The sequence below is a fragment of the Ranitomeya variabilis genome, chromosome 6 (genome assembly GCF_051348905.1).
Source record: "Ranitomeya variabilis isolate aRanVar5 chromosome 6, aRanVar5.hap1, whole genome shotgun sequence".
NCBI lineage: Eukaryota > Metazoa > Chordata > Amphibia > Anura > Dendrobatidae > Ranitomeya > Ranitomeya variabilis.
This window is the reverse complement of record NC_135237.1, coordinates 472039107-472053543: the sequence shown is the minus strand read 5'-3', so window position 1 is coordinate 472053543 and position 14437 is coordinate 472039107. Positions and strand designations below refer to the sequence as shown.

Below are 14437 nucleotides of genomic sequence, written 5' to 3'. Positions count from 1 at the left end.
TTGCCAAAAAACAGCGTTTATACACTTACCTAAGTAGAGTGAAGCATTGTCCTTCTTAACATTGTCATCCAAGTAGGTTGGGCCCAGGGTGTAGATCGGTGTCGATCCCATGCCAATGAGAATCTGAGCACAGATGAATAAAGCTACATAGAGAGAATGGTCTTTTCCACTCGAGTCTGCGGGACACATGGACGACTCTAAGGGATCTTTGGCACTTGTGTTGCCATTTGTGCACAACCCTTCATTTGAAATAGAAGAGTTCAGCTCCTGAATTTGATATGGTGGAGAAATGAAATGAGGTAAGGAAAACAGAGCTGCTCCGATCGCAATAAACAAACCACCGATGGCGAGCCAACGTGGTCTACGTCCTCTTCCACCAAAATAGCTGATGAAAACCACTACTAAAAGGCTACCAATATCAAAGCAACTCACTAGAAGTCCAGACTCAGAGCTTTTTAGACTATACCGTCTTTCAATAGTAGTTATCACACTGCTTAAGTAGCCAGACACCATCAATGACTGGATGAAAGTCAAAAAAGACATACAGACAAGAAAGCATCGGGAATCTGTCAGTGCTATGCCAAGACCACGGCTACTCTTTATTGTAGAGAGTGATGGAGAAATGCCTTTTTTATTGTTAGTGGTGCCACTGCATTCAGCTCTCTCTGCACTTAGAAAACCAGATGCTGTAAAAGAAAAGATTGTCCTAGAGGAAGGCGCACTGCTTTGAGATGACAAGGTCCGGTGATGGCCACGTTTCAAGTTTGATTCTCTTTGACTATGTAGGAAACCTCTTTTCTCAATAACTGCCGTCTGTGACGTATCTACCACCATAGGCTGAAATGCTTGAAAGTTTGCCTTACAAAACCCATTTAAGACAGGCAAACTTAGTGACCGATAAGTGTCATTGATCTCTGTGGGCCCCAATTGTTCATCCTGATGACCCTCACTAGAGTAGTAAGTGACGCTGAATAATTGTGGATTTGGATCTTCCATGGCCAGAAAATGACAAAAATGTGAAATGATATAAAAATGTCCTGAAATGCTAAATGTCATAATCTAAACCATTTCACATATCTTCATGGCTCCTCATCTTGCTACCTTATAGAACAGTAGTGATTCTGAACTGGGCTATCCATAAAGGTGGTATAATGAACTTAATAGTCTTTAGAATACATGTCCTTAGGATTAACAGAAAAACAGCCAAGCAGCTGTCCCTGCACTGATTTCCTGTACGCTGTTCCATCCGGGTAAGATGGTGATCAACAAAGAAGAGGCATTAGAAGAGATGAGGCCTCAGGCTGTGATACAATACGTCGCCATTCCGCAATCACCGTCATCTTTCACATCTCTGGTTCCACCATAGGCAGCAGTTCTTTCGTCCCCATTGTCTCCAGTAAATGTTTCCACCGGCAATTGTGCTGATCTGTAATGCATAGAGAAAAAGCAAAGAAGGTCAACGCTGTGCTTCTGTCAGCAAAACACGGACGAGGCTTATGGGAATCTTAAGTGCTATATGTGCTAACTCTTCTTTATTGCACAAATTATTAAGAAAATACCTGATCTGCAAAAGTGAGAAAGTTTTCCAAGAAGAACACAACTGCAGCCAGAAGTCCACAATGACATCAAAAAGTTCTATTTTGTCCAACAAGTACCAAATAAATAAGATTGCACAGTATAACTCCAGACTTCTTATCTGATAAAGACAAGTCTAAAGCCCCCGTCTCACATAGCGAGATCGCTGCTGAGTCACAAGTTTTGTGACGCAACAGCGACCTCAGTAGCGATCTCGCTATGTGTGACACGTACCAGCGACCAGGCCCCTGCTGCGAGATCGCTGGTCGTGTCGGAATGGCCTGGGCCGTTTTTTGGTCGTTGAGGTCCCGCTGAATCGGTGTGTGTGACACCGATCCAGCGATGTCTTCACTGGTAACCAGGGTAAACATCGGGTTACTAAGCGCAGGGCCCCGCTTAGTAACCCGATGTTTACCCTGGTTACCAGCGTAAATGTAAAAAAAAACAAACAGTACATACTCACCATCTGATGTCCGTCAGGTCCCTTGCCGTCTGCTTCCCACACTGACTGAGCGCCGCAAAGTGAAAGTGAAAGTACAGCACAGCAGTGACGTCACCGCTGCGCTCTGCTCTCACTGTACGGCGGCACTCAGTCAGAGCGGGAAGCGGACGGCAAGGGACCTGACGGACATCAGATTGTGAGTATGTACTGTTTGTTATTTTTGGTAACCAGGGTAAACATCGGGTTACTAAGCGCGGCCCTGCGCTTAGTAACCCGATGTTTACCCTGGTTACCTGGGTGCTGCAGGGGGACTTCGGCATCGTTGAAGACAGTTTCAACGATGCCGAAGTCGTTCCCCTGATCGTTGGTCGCTGGAGAGAGCTGTCTGTGTGACAACTCCCCAGCGACCACACAACGACTTACCAACGATCACGGCCAGGTCGTATCGCTGGTCGTGATCGTTGGTAAATCGCTATGTGTGACAGGGCCTTTAAAGTTATGTTAGACAATGACTATAAGATTGCACCATAAGGTCACCATATATTTTGCCTTATTTTACACATAAAAAAAATATATATATTTATACTGATATCAGCTTGTAAAAAAAAAAATCTTTCTGACACATACCGGATCCTGATGATTCTGACACTGTTTTCTCGCGACATTGTACTTCATGATAGTGGTAAAATTTCTTTGATATTACTTGGATTTATTTGTGAAAAAAAACAACAATTTAAAAGGGTGGTTTGCACGTTAATGACCAGGCCAATTTTTACAATTCTGACCACTGTCCCTTTATGAGGTTATAACTCTGGAACGCTTCAACGGATCCTGATGATTCTGACACTGTTTTCTCGTGACATATTGTACTTCATGATAGTGGTAAAATTTCTTTGATATTACCTGAGTTTATTTGTGAAAAAAATGAAAATTTGGCGAAAAATTAGAAAATTTCGCAATTTTCCAACTTTAAATTTTTATGCCCTTAAATCACAGAGATATGTCACACAAAATACTTAATAAGTAACATTTTCCACATGTCTACTTTACATCAGCACAATTTTGGAACCAACATTTTTTTGTTAGGGAGTTATAAGGGTTAAAAGTTGACCAGCAATTTCTCACTTTTACAACACCATTTTTTTTTTTTAAGGGACCACATCACATTTGAAGTAACTTTGAGGGGTCTATATGATAGAAAATAACCAAGTGTGACACCATTCTAAAAACTGCACCCCTCAAGGTGCTCACAACCACATTCAAGAAGATTATTAACCCTTCAGGTGTTTCACAGGAATTTTTGGAATGTTTAAAAAAAAAAAAAAAAATGAACATTTAACTTTTTTTCACAAAAAATTTACTTCAGCTACAATTTGTTTTATTTTCCAAGGGTATCAGGAGAAATTAGATCCCGAAAGTTGTTGTACAATTTGTCCTGGGTACGCCGATACCCCATATGTGGGGGTAAACCGCTGTTTGGGCGCATGGCAGAGCTCGGAAGGGAAGGAGCGCTACTTGACTTTTCAATGCAAAATTGACTGGAATTGAGATGGGACGCCATGTCGCGTTTGGAGAGCCCCTGATGTGCCTAAACATTGAAACCCCCCACAAGTGACACCATTTTGGAAAGTAGACCCCCTAAGGAACTTATCTAGATGTGTTGTGAGAACTGTAAACCCCCAAGTGTTTCACTACAGTTTATAACGCAGAGCTGTGAAAATAAAAAATCTTTGTTTTCCACAAAAATTATTTTTTAGCCCCCAGTTTTGTATTTTCCCAAGGGTAACAGGAGAAGCTGGACCTCAAAAGTTGTTGTCCAATTTGTCCTGAGTAAGCGGATACCCCATATGTGGGGGGAACCATCATTTGGACGCATGGCAGAGCTCGGAATGGAAGGAGTGCCGTTTCGAATGCAGACTTAGATGGATTGGTCTGCAGGCGTCGCATTTGCAGAGCCCCTGATGTACCTAAACAGTAGAAACCCCCCACAAGTGACCCCATATTGGAAACTAGACCCCCCAATGAACATATCTAGATGTGTTGTGATTTTTTAGCCCCCAGTTTTGTATTTTCCCAAGGGTAACAGGAGAAACTGGACCCCAAAAGTTGTTGTCCAATTTGTCCTGAGTACGCTGATACCCCATATATTGGGGTAAACCCCTGTTTGGGCACACGGGAGAGCTCGGAAGGGAAGGAGCACTGTTTTACTTTTTCAACGCAGAATTGGCTGGAATTGAGATCGGACGCCATGTCGCATTTGGAGAGCCCCTGATGTGCCTAAACAGTGGAAACCCCCGAATTCTAACTGAAACAATAATTTGCATTTTATTGCATGAAATAAGTACGGTATTTCATACAACAGAAAAACAGAACTTAATATTTGGTCCAGAAACCTTTGTTTGCAGTTACAGAGGTCAGACGTTTCCTGTAGTTCTTGACCAAGTTTGCATACACTGCAGCAGGGATTTTGTCCCACTCCTCCACACAGATCTTCTCCAGATCTTTCAGGTTTCGTTGCTGTCTCTGGGCAACATTGAGTTTCAGCTTCCTCCAAAGATTTTCTATTGGGTTCTAGGGTGGCTAGGCCACTACAGGACCTTGAAATGCTTCTTACGGAGCCACTCCTTAGTTGCCCTGGCTGTGGGTTTCAGGTCATTCTCATGCTGGAAGACTCAGTCAAGATCCATCTTCAATGCTCTTACTTAGGGAAGGAGGTTGTTGGCCAAAATCTCGCGATACATGACCCCAACCATCCGCACATCAAAACGGTGCATATGTCCTGTCCCCTTTGCAGAAAAGCACCCCCAAGGAATAATGTTTTCTCCACCATGCATCACGATTTGGACGATGATGTTCTTGGGGTTGTACTCATCCTTCTTCCTCCAAACATCTTATCTGACCACACGACCTTCTCCCATGCCTCCTCTGGATCATCCAGATGATCATTGGTGAACTTCAAACGGGCGTGGACATGTGCTGGTGTGAGCAGGGGGACCTTGTGTGTGTTACTAACAGTACTGTTTGAGATTGTGGTCCCAGCGCTCGTCTAGTCATTGACCAGGTCCTCCCGTGTAGTTCTGGGCTGATTCCTGACCTCTCTCAGAATCATCCTTATCCCATGAGGTGAAATCCTGCATGGAGCCCCAGACCGAGGAAGATTGTCAGTTGTCTTGTGTTTCTTCCATTTTCTAATTGTGCCAACAGTTTTTTGCCTTCTCACCAAGCTGCTTGCCTATTGTCCTGCAGCCAATCCTAGCCTTGTGCAGGTCAACAATTTTGTCCCTGGTGTCCTTAGACAGCTCTTTAGTCTTGGCCATGGAGGAGAGGTTGGAGTGTGATTGATTGAGTGTGTGGACAGGTGTCTTATACAGGTAACGAGTTCAGACAGGTGCAATTAATACAGGTAATGAGTGCAGAGTAGGAGGACTTCTTAAAGAAAAACAGCTCTGAGAGAGCCAGAATTCTTGCTTGTTGATAGGTGATCAAATACTTATTTCATGCTATGAAATGCTATGTAATTATGTAAAATCAGACAATGTGATTTTCTGGTTTTTATTTTTAGATTCTGTCTTTCACAGTTGAAGTGTACCTACAATAAAAATTACAGAGCTTTCCATTGTTTGTAGGTGGGAAAATGTGCAAAATCAGCAGTGTATCAAATACTTATTTCCCCCACTGTACATATATACACAGTACTGTGTTAAAGTTTAAGGCAGGTGTAGATCTGCAAAGTAAGACTCAGACAGAAGAGGGCCCCTGTGGAAGAACAGATTACGGGCCCTTTGCAGTCCGATAGCTCATAATAATGTACAACTCTACCTGCTTAGGTGGTAGATGTGGCCCCCTACCTTTTGGGCCCCTGTACAGATGCACAGGTTAAGCCAAAGATAATTCCACCCCTGTATATACAGATATCATACAAAATGGTTATCTATTTTTTTCTACGGTATGTGGGATTGACTATTGGCGGAGGTCATGTACAGATATCTGCAGTGCTAGCTCTCAAACCCTAAGCTCTTGTTAATATTTTTCGCAGTGTGTGCGCAAGAGATTTTCTGAAATGTTATGCATATAAAACAACGCAGATATTTCACAAGTGAACACGGAGCAGAAAATCTGAGGGCACGTGCCCACGATCAGGAACAGTAGCGTTTTGGACACTGCTTTTATTTGATGCGGCGTAAACTCACCTGCAGTGCGGGTTTATGAGCAGAAGCGGGTCAATTTCTGTTGCGGCACACTAGTCTTTGCAACAGAAACATCAACAATAGAATGTATTGGACGCAGTGAATCCAATGGTTCAGGGAACACATGCGGATTTACCTGCGTGATTAGAACAATTAGTAAAACAAAAATTCTGCAGCCACTCTATGTTACTGCAGACTTGCGAATCCTCACAGCTTGCGAACTGCATGCTGTCAGGATTCTCCGATGTCAGCACTGGGAATTGCGTGAATGCAAGTATGCGATATGCATAACCCTGGTCAGAATCTGACTACACTGTTTCCGGCCTCACGCAATACACTTGCATTGAGCGCACCGAAAACAGTCAACTCTGATTCTGGACAGAAGTATGCATAGCACATACTTGCGGTCACGCTGTTTCCAGGGCTGACACCGGAGAATTCTCACAGCGTGCCGTAGGCGAGCCATGAGGATTCGCAAGTCTGGGGTCACATAGAGTGACACCTAAAGGGACTGCAGACTTGTCGTTATTGGATCGGACAACCCCTTAAAAGCACATCCTGTGGATTTGAAATAAATTTCTAAGATGAAAATACCCCCTTAATTAAATGGATAGACATTTAAGGCTGGAATAATACATGCAGGGTTTTTTTTTTTGCTGCAGTTGTGAACGTTATTTTTGAGCCAAACCTAAGAATGGATAGAAAAGAAAACACGAGTATCAGTCTTTCATTTATATTTTTACTTTTATATTTATTATTTTATACTTTGACTGTTTTCTTCTGGATCCATTCCTGGCTATGGCCCAAAAAGTATGTTAAAACTAAATGTCTGCTTCCAGCCTTATAAATATAAGAATCTATAAATTTATATCAAATTTATAGCATTATTACGTATTTACCATTTTCAAAGTCAATGTTGTATGAAACTGTAACCTAAAAAGAACAACAAAGCTATATAAAGCTCTTTACTCTCCGCAGTACCACATAGATAGATATACAGATAGACAGATAGATACCGTATATACTCGAGTATAAGCCGAGATTTTCAGCCCATTTTTTTTAGGCAGAAAATGCCCCTCTCAGCTTATACTAGAGTCATTGTCCCAAGGGGTCGGCGAGGGAGGGGGAGCGGCAGCTGTCACATCATATGCACCCTCCCGGCGCGGTCCCTGGCAGCTTCTCCGATGGTCTCCGGGCGCCAGCAGCTCTTCCTGTGTTGAGCGATCACTGGTACCGCTCATTACAGTAATGAATATGGACGACTCCACTCCCATAGGGGTGGAGCGCATATTCATTACTTTAATGAGCGGTACCAGTGACAGCTCAACACAGGAACAAGCTGCCGGCGCCCGGAGACCATCGCATCGGAGAAGCTGCCAGGGACCGCGCTGGGAGGGTGAGTATGACAGGGGGGAGGGTGAGCATTGCGCGATATTCACCTGTCTCCGTTCCACCGCCGGGCTCCGTCTTCCGAGTCCTCTGGCTGTGACGTTCAGGTCAGAGGGTGCGATGGACGTGGTTAGTGCGCACCCTCTGCCTGAACTGAACAGTCACTGCAGAGACCCGGAAGACACAGCGGCACGCGGAGGTGGAACGGGGACAGGTGAATATCGCAAGTGTCGGGGGCCTGAGCGATGCGAGGTGAGTCTTTTTTTTTTCTCAATCGCAGCAGCAGCAGCATATAATAATAATAATAATTTTTATTTATATAGCGCCAACATATTCCGCAGCACTTTACAATTAAGCGGGGACATGTACAGACAATAAATTCAATACAAGTTTAGACAATTTAAACAGTGACATTAGGAGTGAGGTCCCTACTCGCAAGCTTACAATCTACAAGGAAATGGGGGGGCACAATAGGTGAAAAGTGCTTGTTATTTCAGGTCTGGCAATTATAATAACTAGGGATTTTCATAAAAAGCTGCATGATCCGGTCATCAGCCCGTGTGTTTAAGTGCAATAGTCAAGTATCGAGTGCAGTTATCATGTACATGGAGGGTGTGGAGACTGATGAATAGTAGGGTGCAGATTCAGAATAATATTTGGAAGGAGGGAACAGGGCAAAGTTAGTTTACTGAGTAGTTGATGTGGTAGGCTTGTTTGAAGAGATGGGTTTTTAAAGAGCGCTTGACTAGGTCGGGGCTAGGTATCAGCCTGATCGTCTGGGGAAGTGCATTCCAGAGAGCTGGCGCAGCACGAGAGAAGTCTTGGAGACGGAGGTGTGAGGTTCGGATTACAGGGGATGTTAGTCTTAGGTCATTTGTAGAACGGAGGGCACGTGTAGGGCGATAGACAGAGATTAGAGAGGAGATATAAGGCGGTGCAGAACACTGGAGAGCTTTGTGGGTGAGAGATGAGTTTATACTGGACCCTGTAGCGAATGGGTAGCCAGTGTAATGACTGGCACAAGATGGAGGCATCGGTGAAGCGGCTGGACAGAAACATGACCCTGGCTGCCGCATTCAAGATGGATTGGAGAGGAGAAAGTTTGGTAAGAGGAAGACCGATCAGAAGAGAGTTGCAATAGTCCAGACGGAAATGAATAAGAGCGACAGTAAGAGTCTTAGCAGTTTCAAAGGTGAGAAAAGGTCGGATTCTGGAGATGTTTTTAAGATGCAGGTGACAAGAGAGTGAGTGATTGGATATAGCATATGGGGCATAATATTCTATGGAGCATCTTATGGAGCCATAATCAACCTTAATGCAGCATTACCGTATATACTCGAGTATAAGCCGAAATTTTCAGCCCAAATTTTTGGGCTGAAAGTGCCCCTCTCGGCTTATACTCGAGTCACGGTCGGCGGCAGGGTCGGCGGGTGAGGGGGAGAGGGCGCTGAGGCATACTTACCTGCTTCCGGGCTCCTGGCGCTGTCCCTGCAGTCCCACGGTCTCCAGGTGCCGCAGCTCTTCCCCTGTTCAGCGGTCACGTGGGACCGCTCATTAGAGAAATGAATATGGACTCCACTCCCATAGGGGTGGAGCCGCATATTCATTTCTCTAATGAGCGGTAACGGTGACCGCTGATAGAGGAAGAGGCTGCGGCACCGAAGACCAGCTATCCGGGGAAAGGAGCGGGACGCCGGGAGCAGGTAAGTATTACATATTCACCTGTAAGCGTTCCACACGCCGGGCGACGCTCCATCTTCCCGGCGTCTCCGCACTGACTGTGCAGGTCAGAGAGCGCGATGACGCATATAGTGTGCGCGCCGCCCTCTGCCTGATCAGTCAGTGCAGAGACGCCGGGACGGGACGCTGAGGAGCTGCAAGCAAGAGAGGTGAGTATGTCATTTTTTTTTTTTTATTGCAGCAGCAGCAGCAGCAATGGCACAGCTTTCTACGGCACATCTATGGGGCAATAATGAACGGTGCAGCGCACTATATGGCACAGCTATGGGGCAATAATGAACGGTGCAGAGCACTATATGGCACAGCTATGGGGCAATAATGAACGGTGCAGAGCACTATATGGCACAGCTATGGGGCAATAATGAACGGTGCAGAGCACTATATGGCACAGCTATGGGGCAATAATGAACGGTGCAGAGCACTATATGGCACAGCTATGGGGCAATAGTGAACGGTGCAGAGCACTATATGGCACAGCTATGGGGCAATAATGAACGGTGCAGAGCACTACATGGCACAGCTATGGGGCAATAGTGAACCGTGCAGAGCACTATATGGCACAGCTATGGGGCAATAATGAACGGTGCAGAGCACTATATGGCACAGCTTTCTATGGAACAGCTATGGGGCCATAATGAACGGTGCAGAGCATTATATGTGGCACAGCTTTATATGGCACAGCTATGGGGCCATAATGAACGGTATGGAGCATCTATTTCTATTTTTGAAATTCACCGGTAGCGGCTGCATTTTCCACCCTAGGCTTATACTCGAGTCAATAAGTTTTCCCATTTTTTTGTGGCAAAATTAGGGGGGGTCGGCTTATACTCGGGTCGGCTTATACTCGAGTATATACGGTATATGGGGCAAATGTTTCTATGGAACATCTTATGGGGCCATAATCAACCTTTGTGCAGCATTATATTGGGCATATTTCTGTATGAAGCATCTTATGGGGCCCATCATAAACTTTATGTAGCATTATATGGGGAGTATTTTGTATGGAGCATCTTATGGGGCCCATCATAAACTTTATGGAGCATTATATGGGGCTCCTGATTCAATGGATATTCAAAAACACTTAACCTACTGATGTCTTAATTTTACTTTTATTGATATCTTTTTATTTTTTAAATTTACCGGTAGCTGCTGCATTTCCCACTCTAGACTTATACTCGAGTCATTAAGTTTTCCCAGGTTTTTCTGGCAAAATTAGGGGTCTCGGCTTATACTCGGGTCGGCTTGTACTCGAGTATATACGGTAAGTTCAGAACTAGAGAACAGTGTAAGTGTTCAGTGACAAAGAAATTTAGCTTCAAAGCCTAATGTCTCCGGAAACTGGGCCACTCGTGAATTATATTAACATCATCAAAACTTTAAAATGTAAATTCAAAGCAAAGAATTTTGCCATTAAATCTATCAGGATTTGACTATAAACGATTACCTCATTGCTCCTTGTAGGTCCTGAGAGGTCATGATCTAAGAGAAGCTGACCAAGGCCGCCCTGCAGTGTGGCACCTCAGGTAAGTAATGCTTTGGGATAGATAACAATAGCAGATTTTGCCCAAAGCATCACTTTAATTAGTTCCAATTAGGGTAAACCACAAGAAGAGAAACTTGCTTTTTAATAAAACATCTATACTGTGGATGCTTTGGAAATGGTGCCCTAAATATAGCATCTATGTATGGATAACGGAAGGAGGAATGCTTCTAGGTATGCATGCTTATCTATATGGAGAAATGGCACCTTATGGAATTCAGATCTGTCAACACAACTCTTAGTATTATTTTCCATGGCTACACGGCATATCTGACACTACTGAAGAAATTCACATGTATGAATTTTCATATATAGGTTACCATAGCAATCTTGCTGCATGTATAGGAAAGTTCAAGGACACTGTATAGTACAGGTGCTTCTCACAAAATTAGAATATCATCAAAAAGTTAATTTATTTCAGTTCTTCAATACAGAAAGTGAAATTCATATATTATATAGAGTCATTACAAATAGTGATCTATTTCAAGTGTTTATTTCTGTTAATGTTGATGATTATGGCTTAGAGCCAATGAAAACCCAAAAGTCATTATCTCAGTAAATTAGGATAATTAGCAAAAAACACCTGCAAAGGCTTCCTAAGCATTTACAAATGTCCCTAAGGGTACTGTCACACAGTACCATTTTGATCGCTACGACGGTACGATTCGTGACGTTCTAGCGATATCGTTACGATATCGCAGTGTCTGACACGCAGCAGCGATCAGGGATCCTGCTGAGAATCGTACGTCGTAGCAGATCGTGTGGAACTTTCTTTCGTCGCTTGATCACCCGCTGACATCGCTGGATCGTTGTGTGTGACAGCGATCCAGCGATGCGTTCGCTGGTAACCAGGGTAAACATCGGGTAACTAAGCGCAGGGCCGCGCTTAGTAACCCGATGTTTACCGTGGTTACCAGCGTAAACGTTAAAAAAACAAACAGTACATACTTACATTCCGGTGTCTGTCCTCCAGCGTCTCAGCTTCTCTCCACTGTGTGAGCGTCTGCCAGCCGGAAAGCGAGCACAGCGGTGACGTCTGACGTCACCGCTGTGCTTGCCGGCTATGGCGCTTACACAGTGGAGAGAAGCAGAACGCCGGGGACAGACACCGGAATGTAAGTATGTACTGTTTGTTTTTTTAACGTTTACGCTGGTAACCAGGGTAAACATCGGGTTACTAAGCGCGGCCCTGCGCTTAGTTACCCGATGTTTACCCTGGTTACCGGGGACTTCGGCATCGCTCCAGCGCCGTGATTGCAACGTGTGACCGCAGTCTACGACGCTGGAGCGATAATCATACGACGCTGCGACGTCACGGATCGTGCCGTCGTAGCGATCAAAATGGTACTGTGTGACAGTACCCTTAGTCTGTTTCAGTAGGCTCTTCATGGGGAAGACTGCTAACTTGGCAGATGTCCAGAAAGTGGTCATTGACACACTCCACAAGGAGGGTAAGCCACAAAATGTCATGGCTAAAGAAGCTGGCTGTTCACAGAGTGCTGTATCCAAGCATATTAATGGAAAGTTGAGTGGAAGGAAAAAGTGTGGTAGAAAAAGGTGCACAAGAAAAGGCCGTTCAAAATTTGTAGGAGATTCACAAGGAGTGGACTGCAGCTGGAGTCATTGCTTCAAGAGCCACCACACACAGATGTATACAGGACATGGGCTACAAGTGTCGTATTCCTTGTGTCAAGCCACTCATGACCAATAGACAAGGCCAGAAGCGTCTTACCTGTTGCTCAGTCGTCCAAGGTGTTGTTTTCAGATTAAAGTAAATTTTGCATTTCACTTGGAAGTCAAGGTCCCAGAGTCTGGAGAAGAGTGGAGAGGCCACAATCCAAGCTGCTTGAGGTCTAGTGTGAAGTTTCCACAATCAGTGATGGTTTGGGGAGCCATGTCATCTGCTGGTGAAGGTCCACTGTGTTTTATCAAGACCAAAGTCAGCGCAGCCATCTACCAGGAAATTTTAGAGCACTTCATGCTTCCTTCTGCCGACAAGCTTTTTGTAGATGGAAATTTCATTCTCCAGCAGGACGTGGCACCTGTCCAAACTGCCAAAAGTACCAATACCTGGTTTACAAACAACAGTATCACTTGATTGGCCAGCAAACTCGCCTGACCTTAACCCCATAGAGAATCTATGGGGTATTGTCAAGAGGAAGATGAGACACCGGACCCAACAATGCAGACAAGCTGAAGGCTGCTATCAAAGCAACCTGGGCTTCCATAACACCTCAGCAGTGCCACAGGCTGATCGCCTCCATGCCACCACACATTGATGCAGTAATTGTTGCAAAAGGAGCCTCGTCCAAGTATTGAGCACATTTACTGAACACACATTTCAGTAGGCCAACATTTTAGATTTTAAAATCCTTTTTTAAGCTGGTGTTATAAAGTATTCTAATATAATGACTTTTAGGTTTTCATTGGATGTAAGCCATAATCATCAACATTAACAGAAATAAACACTTGAAATAGATCACTCTGTTTGCAATGACTATGTAATATATGAGTTTCACTTTTTGTATTGAAGAACTGAAATAAATTAACTTTTTAATGATATTCTGATTTTGTGAGAAGCACCTGTATATCACTTTAGGGTAGTACATTATGGAAATATGGAATCTATGAATTTAAATTCAATAACCATATATGTACCAATCCTAAACAACAGGTAGAGGGTTTGCACCACTCCCGTTCTTCTTGCATATTACACTGGATATGAGTATTGTTTTATATGACTTTGATGCTCTGGTCAGCGTAAAAGACGACCATGAACCAGGGAATATCTGAATACAATAACTTTGGTCAAGAATATGACTACATTAAAAACGCAATTGCATTCCATTGGCCAAAAGCCAGACCCACCTAAATTCCCAGATATTATGGAAAGAATTATTCTTCATAAATCATACGAACATAGATTCGCCATTACCAATGACTATTTCAACAAATATTCTAAAAACTAGGTACATTGGTCTGAAATTCATCCTTGATCTATTGCTTATGAGTATGTATCTCACTGTCAATGTCTGATCTGCCCAGGGCAAGTTAGTGACATCGTAAAGAACATATGTGATGACAGCAATGAAAACATTCTTCATAAATGAAAATCTTAAGCTTTGGGCACCTAGATAATTATACAAATATAGAGACTTTGATTGCCCCTAGAAATAACAAAAGACATGATGTGAATAACCAAGATGATCCAAAACAATCTGTGCTCAATCCACAAGCAGCAATACAAATCTATCCACAAGAAGCCTCTACAGATATGTGTTCATTTCAACCACATACATGCCCTACGGCCACAGTCCCACATACATGCCCTACGGCCACAGTCCCACATACATGCCCTACGGCCACAGTCCCACATACATGCCCTACGGCCACAGTCCCACATACATGCCCTACGGCCACAGTCCCACATACATGCTCTACGGCCACAGTCCCACATACATGCCCTATGGCCAGTCCCACATACATGCCATATGGCCAGTCCCACATACATGACATGCCCTATGGCAAATCCCAGCAAATATAAGGATGTATATAGGGCACTCT

General features: G+C 44.0%; 1 protein-coding gene across 2 annotated transcripts in view; it reads right to left on the bottom strand.

Moving 5' to 3' along the window:
• Positions 1 to 14437, bottom strand: part of SLCO5A1 (solute carrier organic anion transporter family member 5A1) — a 170924-nt gene that overhangs the window by 151636 nt on the left and 4851 nt on the right. For both annotated transcript variants that reach the window (XM_077270631.1, XM_077270632.1), the window contains exon 2: positions 30 to 1426. In XM_077270631.1, coding sequence (XP_077126746.1) covers positions 30 to 1056 — 1027 coding nt within the window. In that variant the 5' untranslated portion in view covers positions 1057 to 1426. The remainder of the gene's footprint in view (positions 1 to 29; positions 1427 to 14437) is intronic.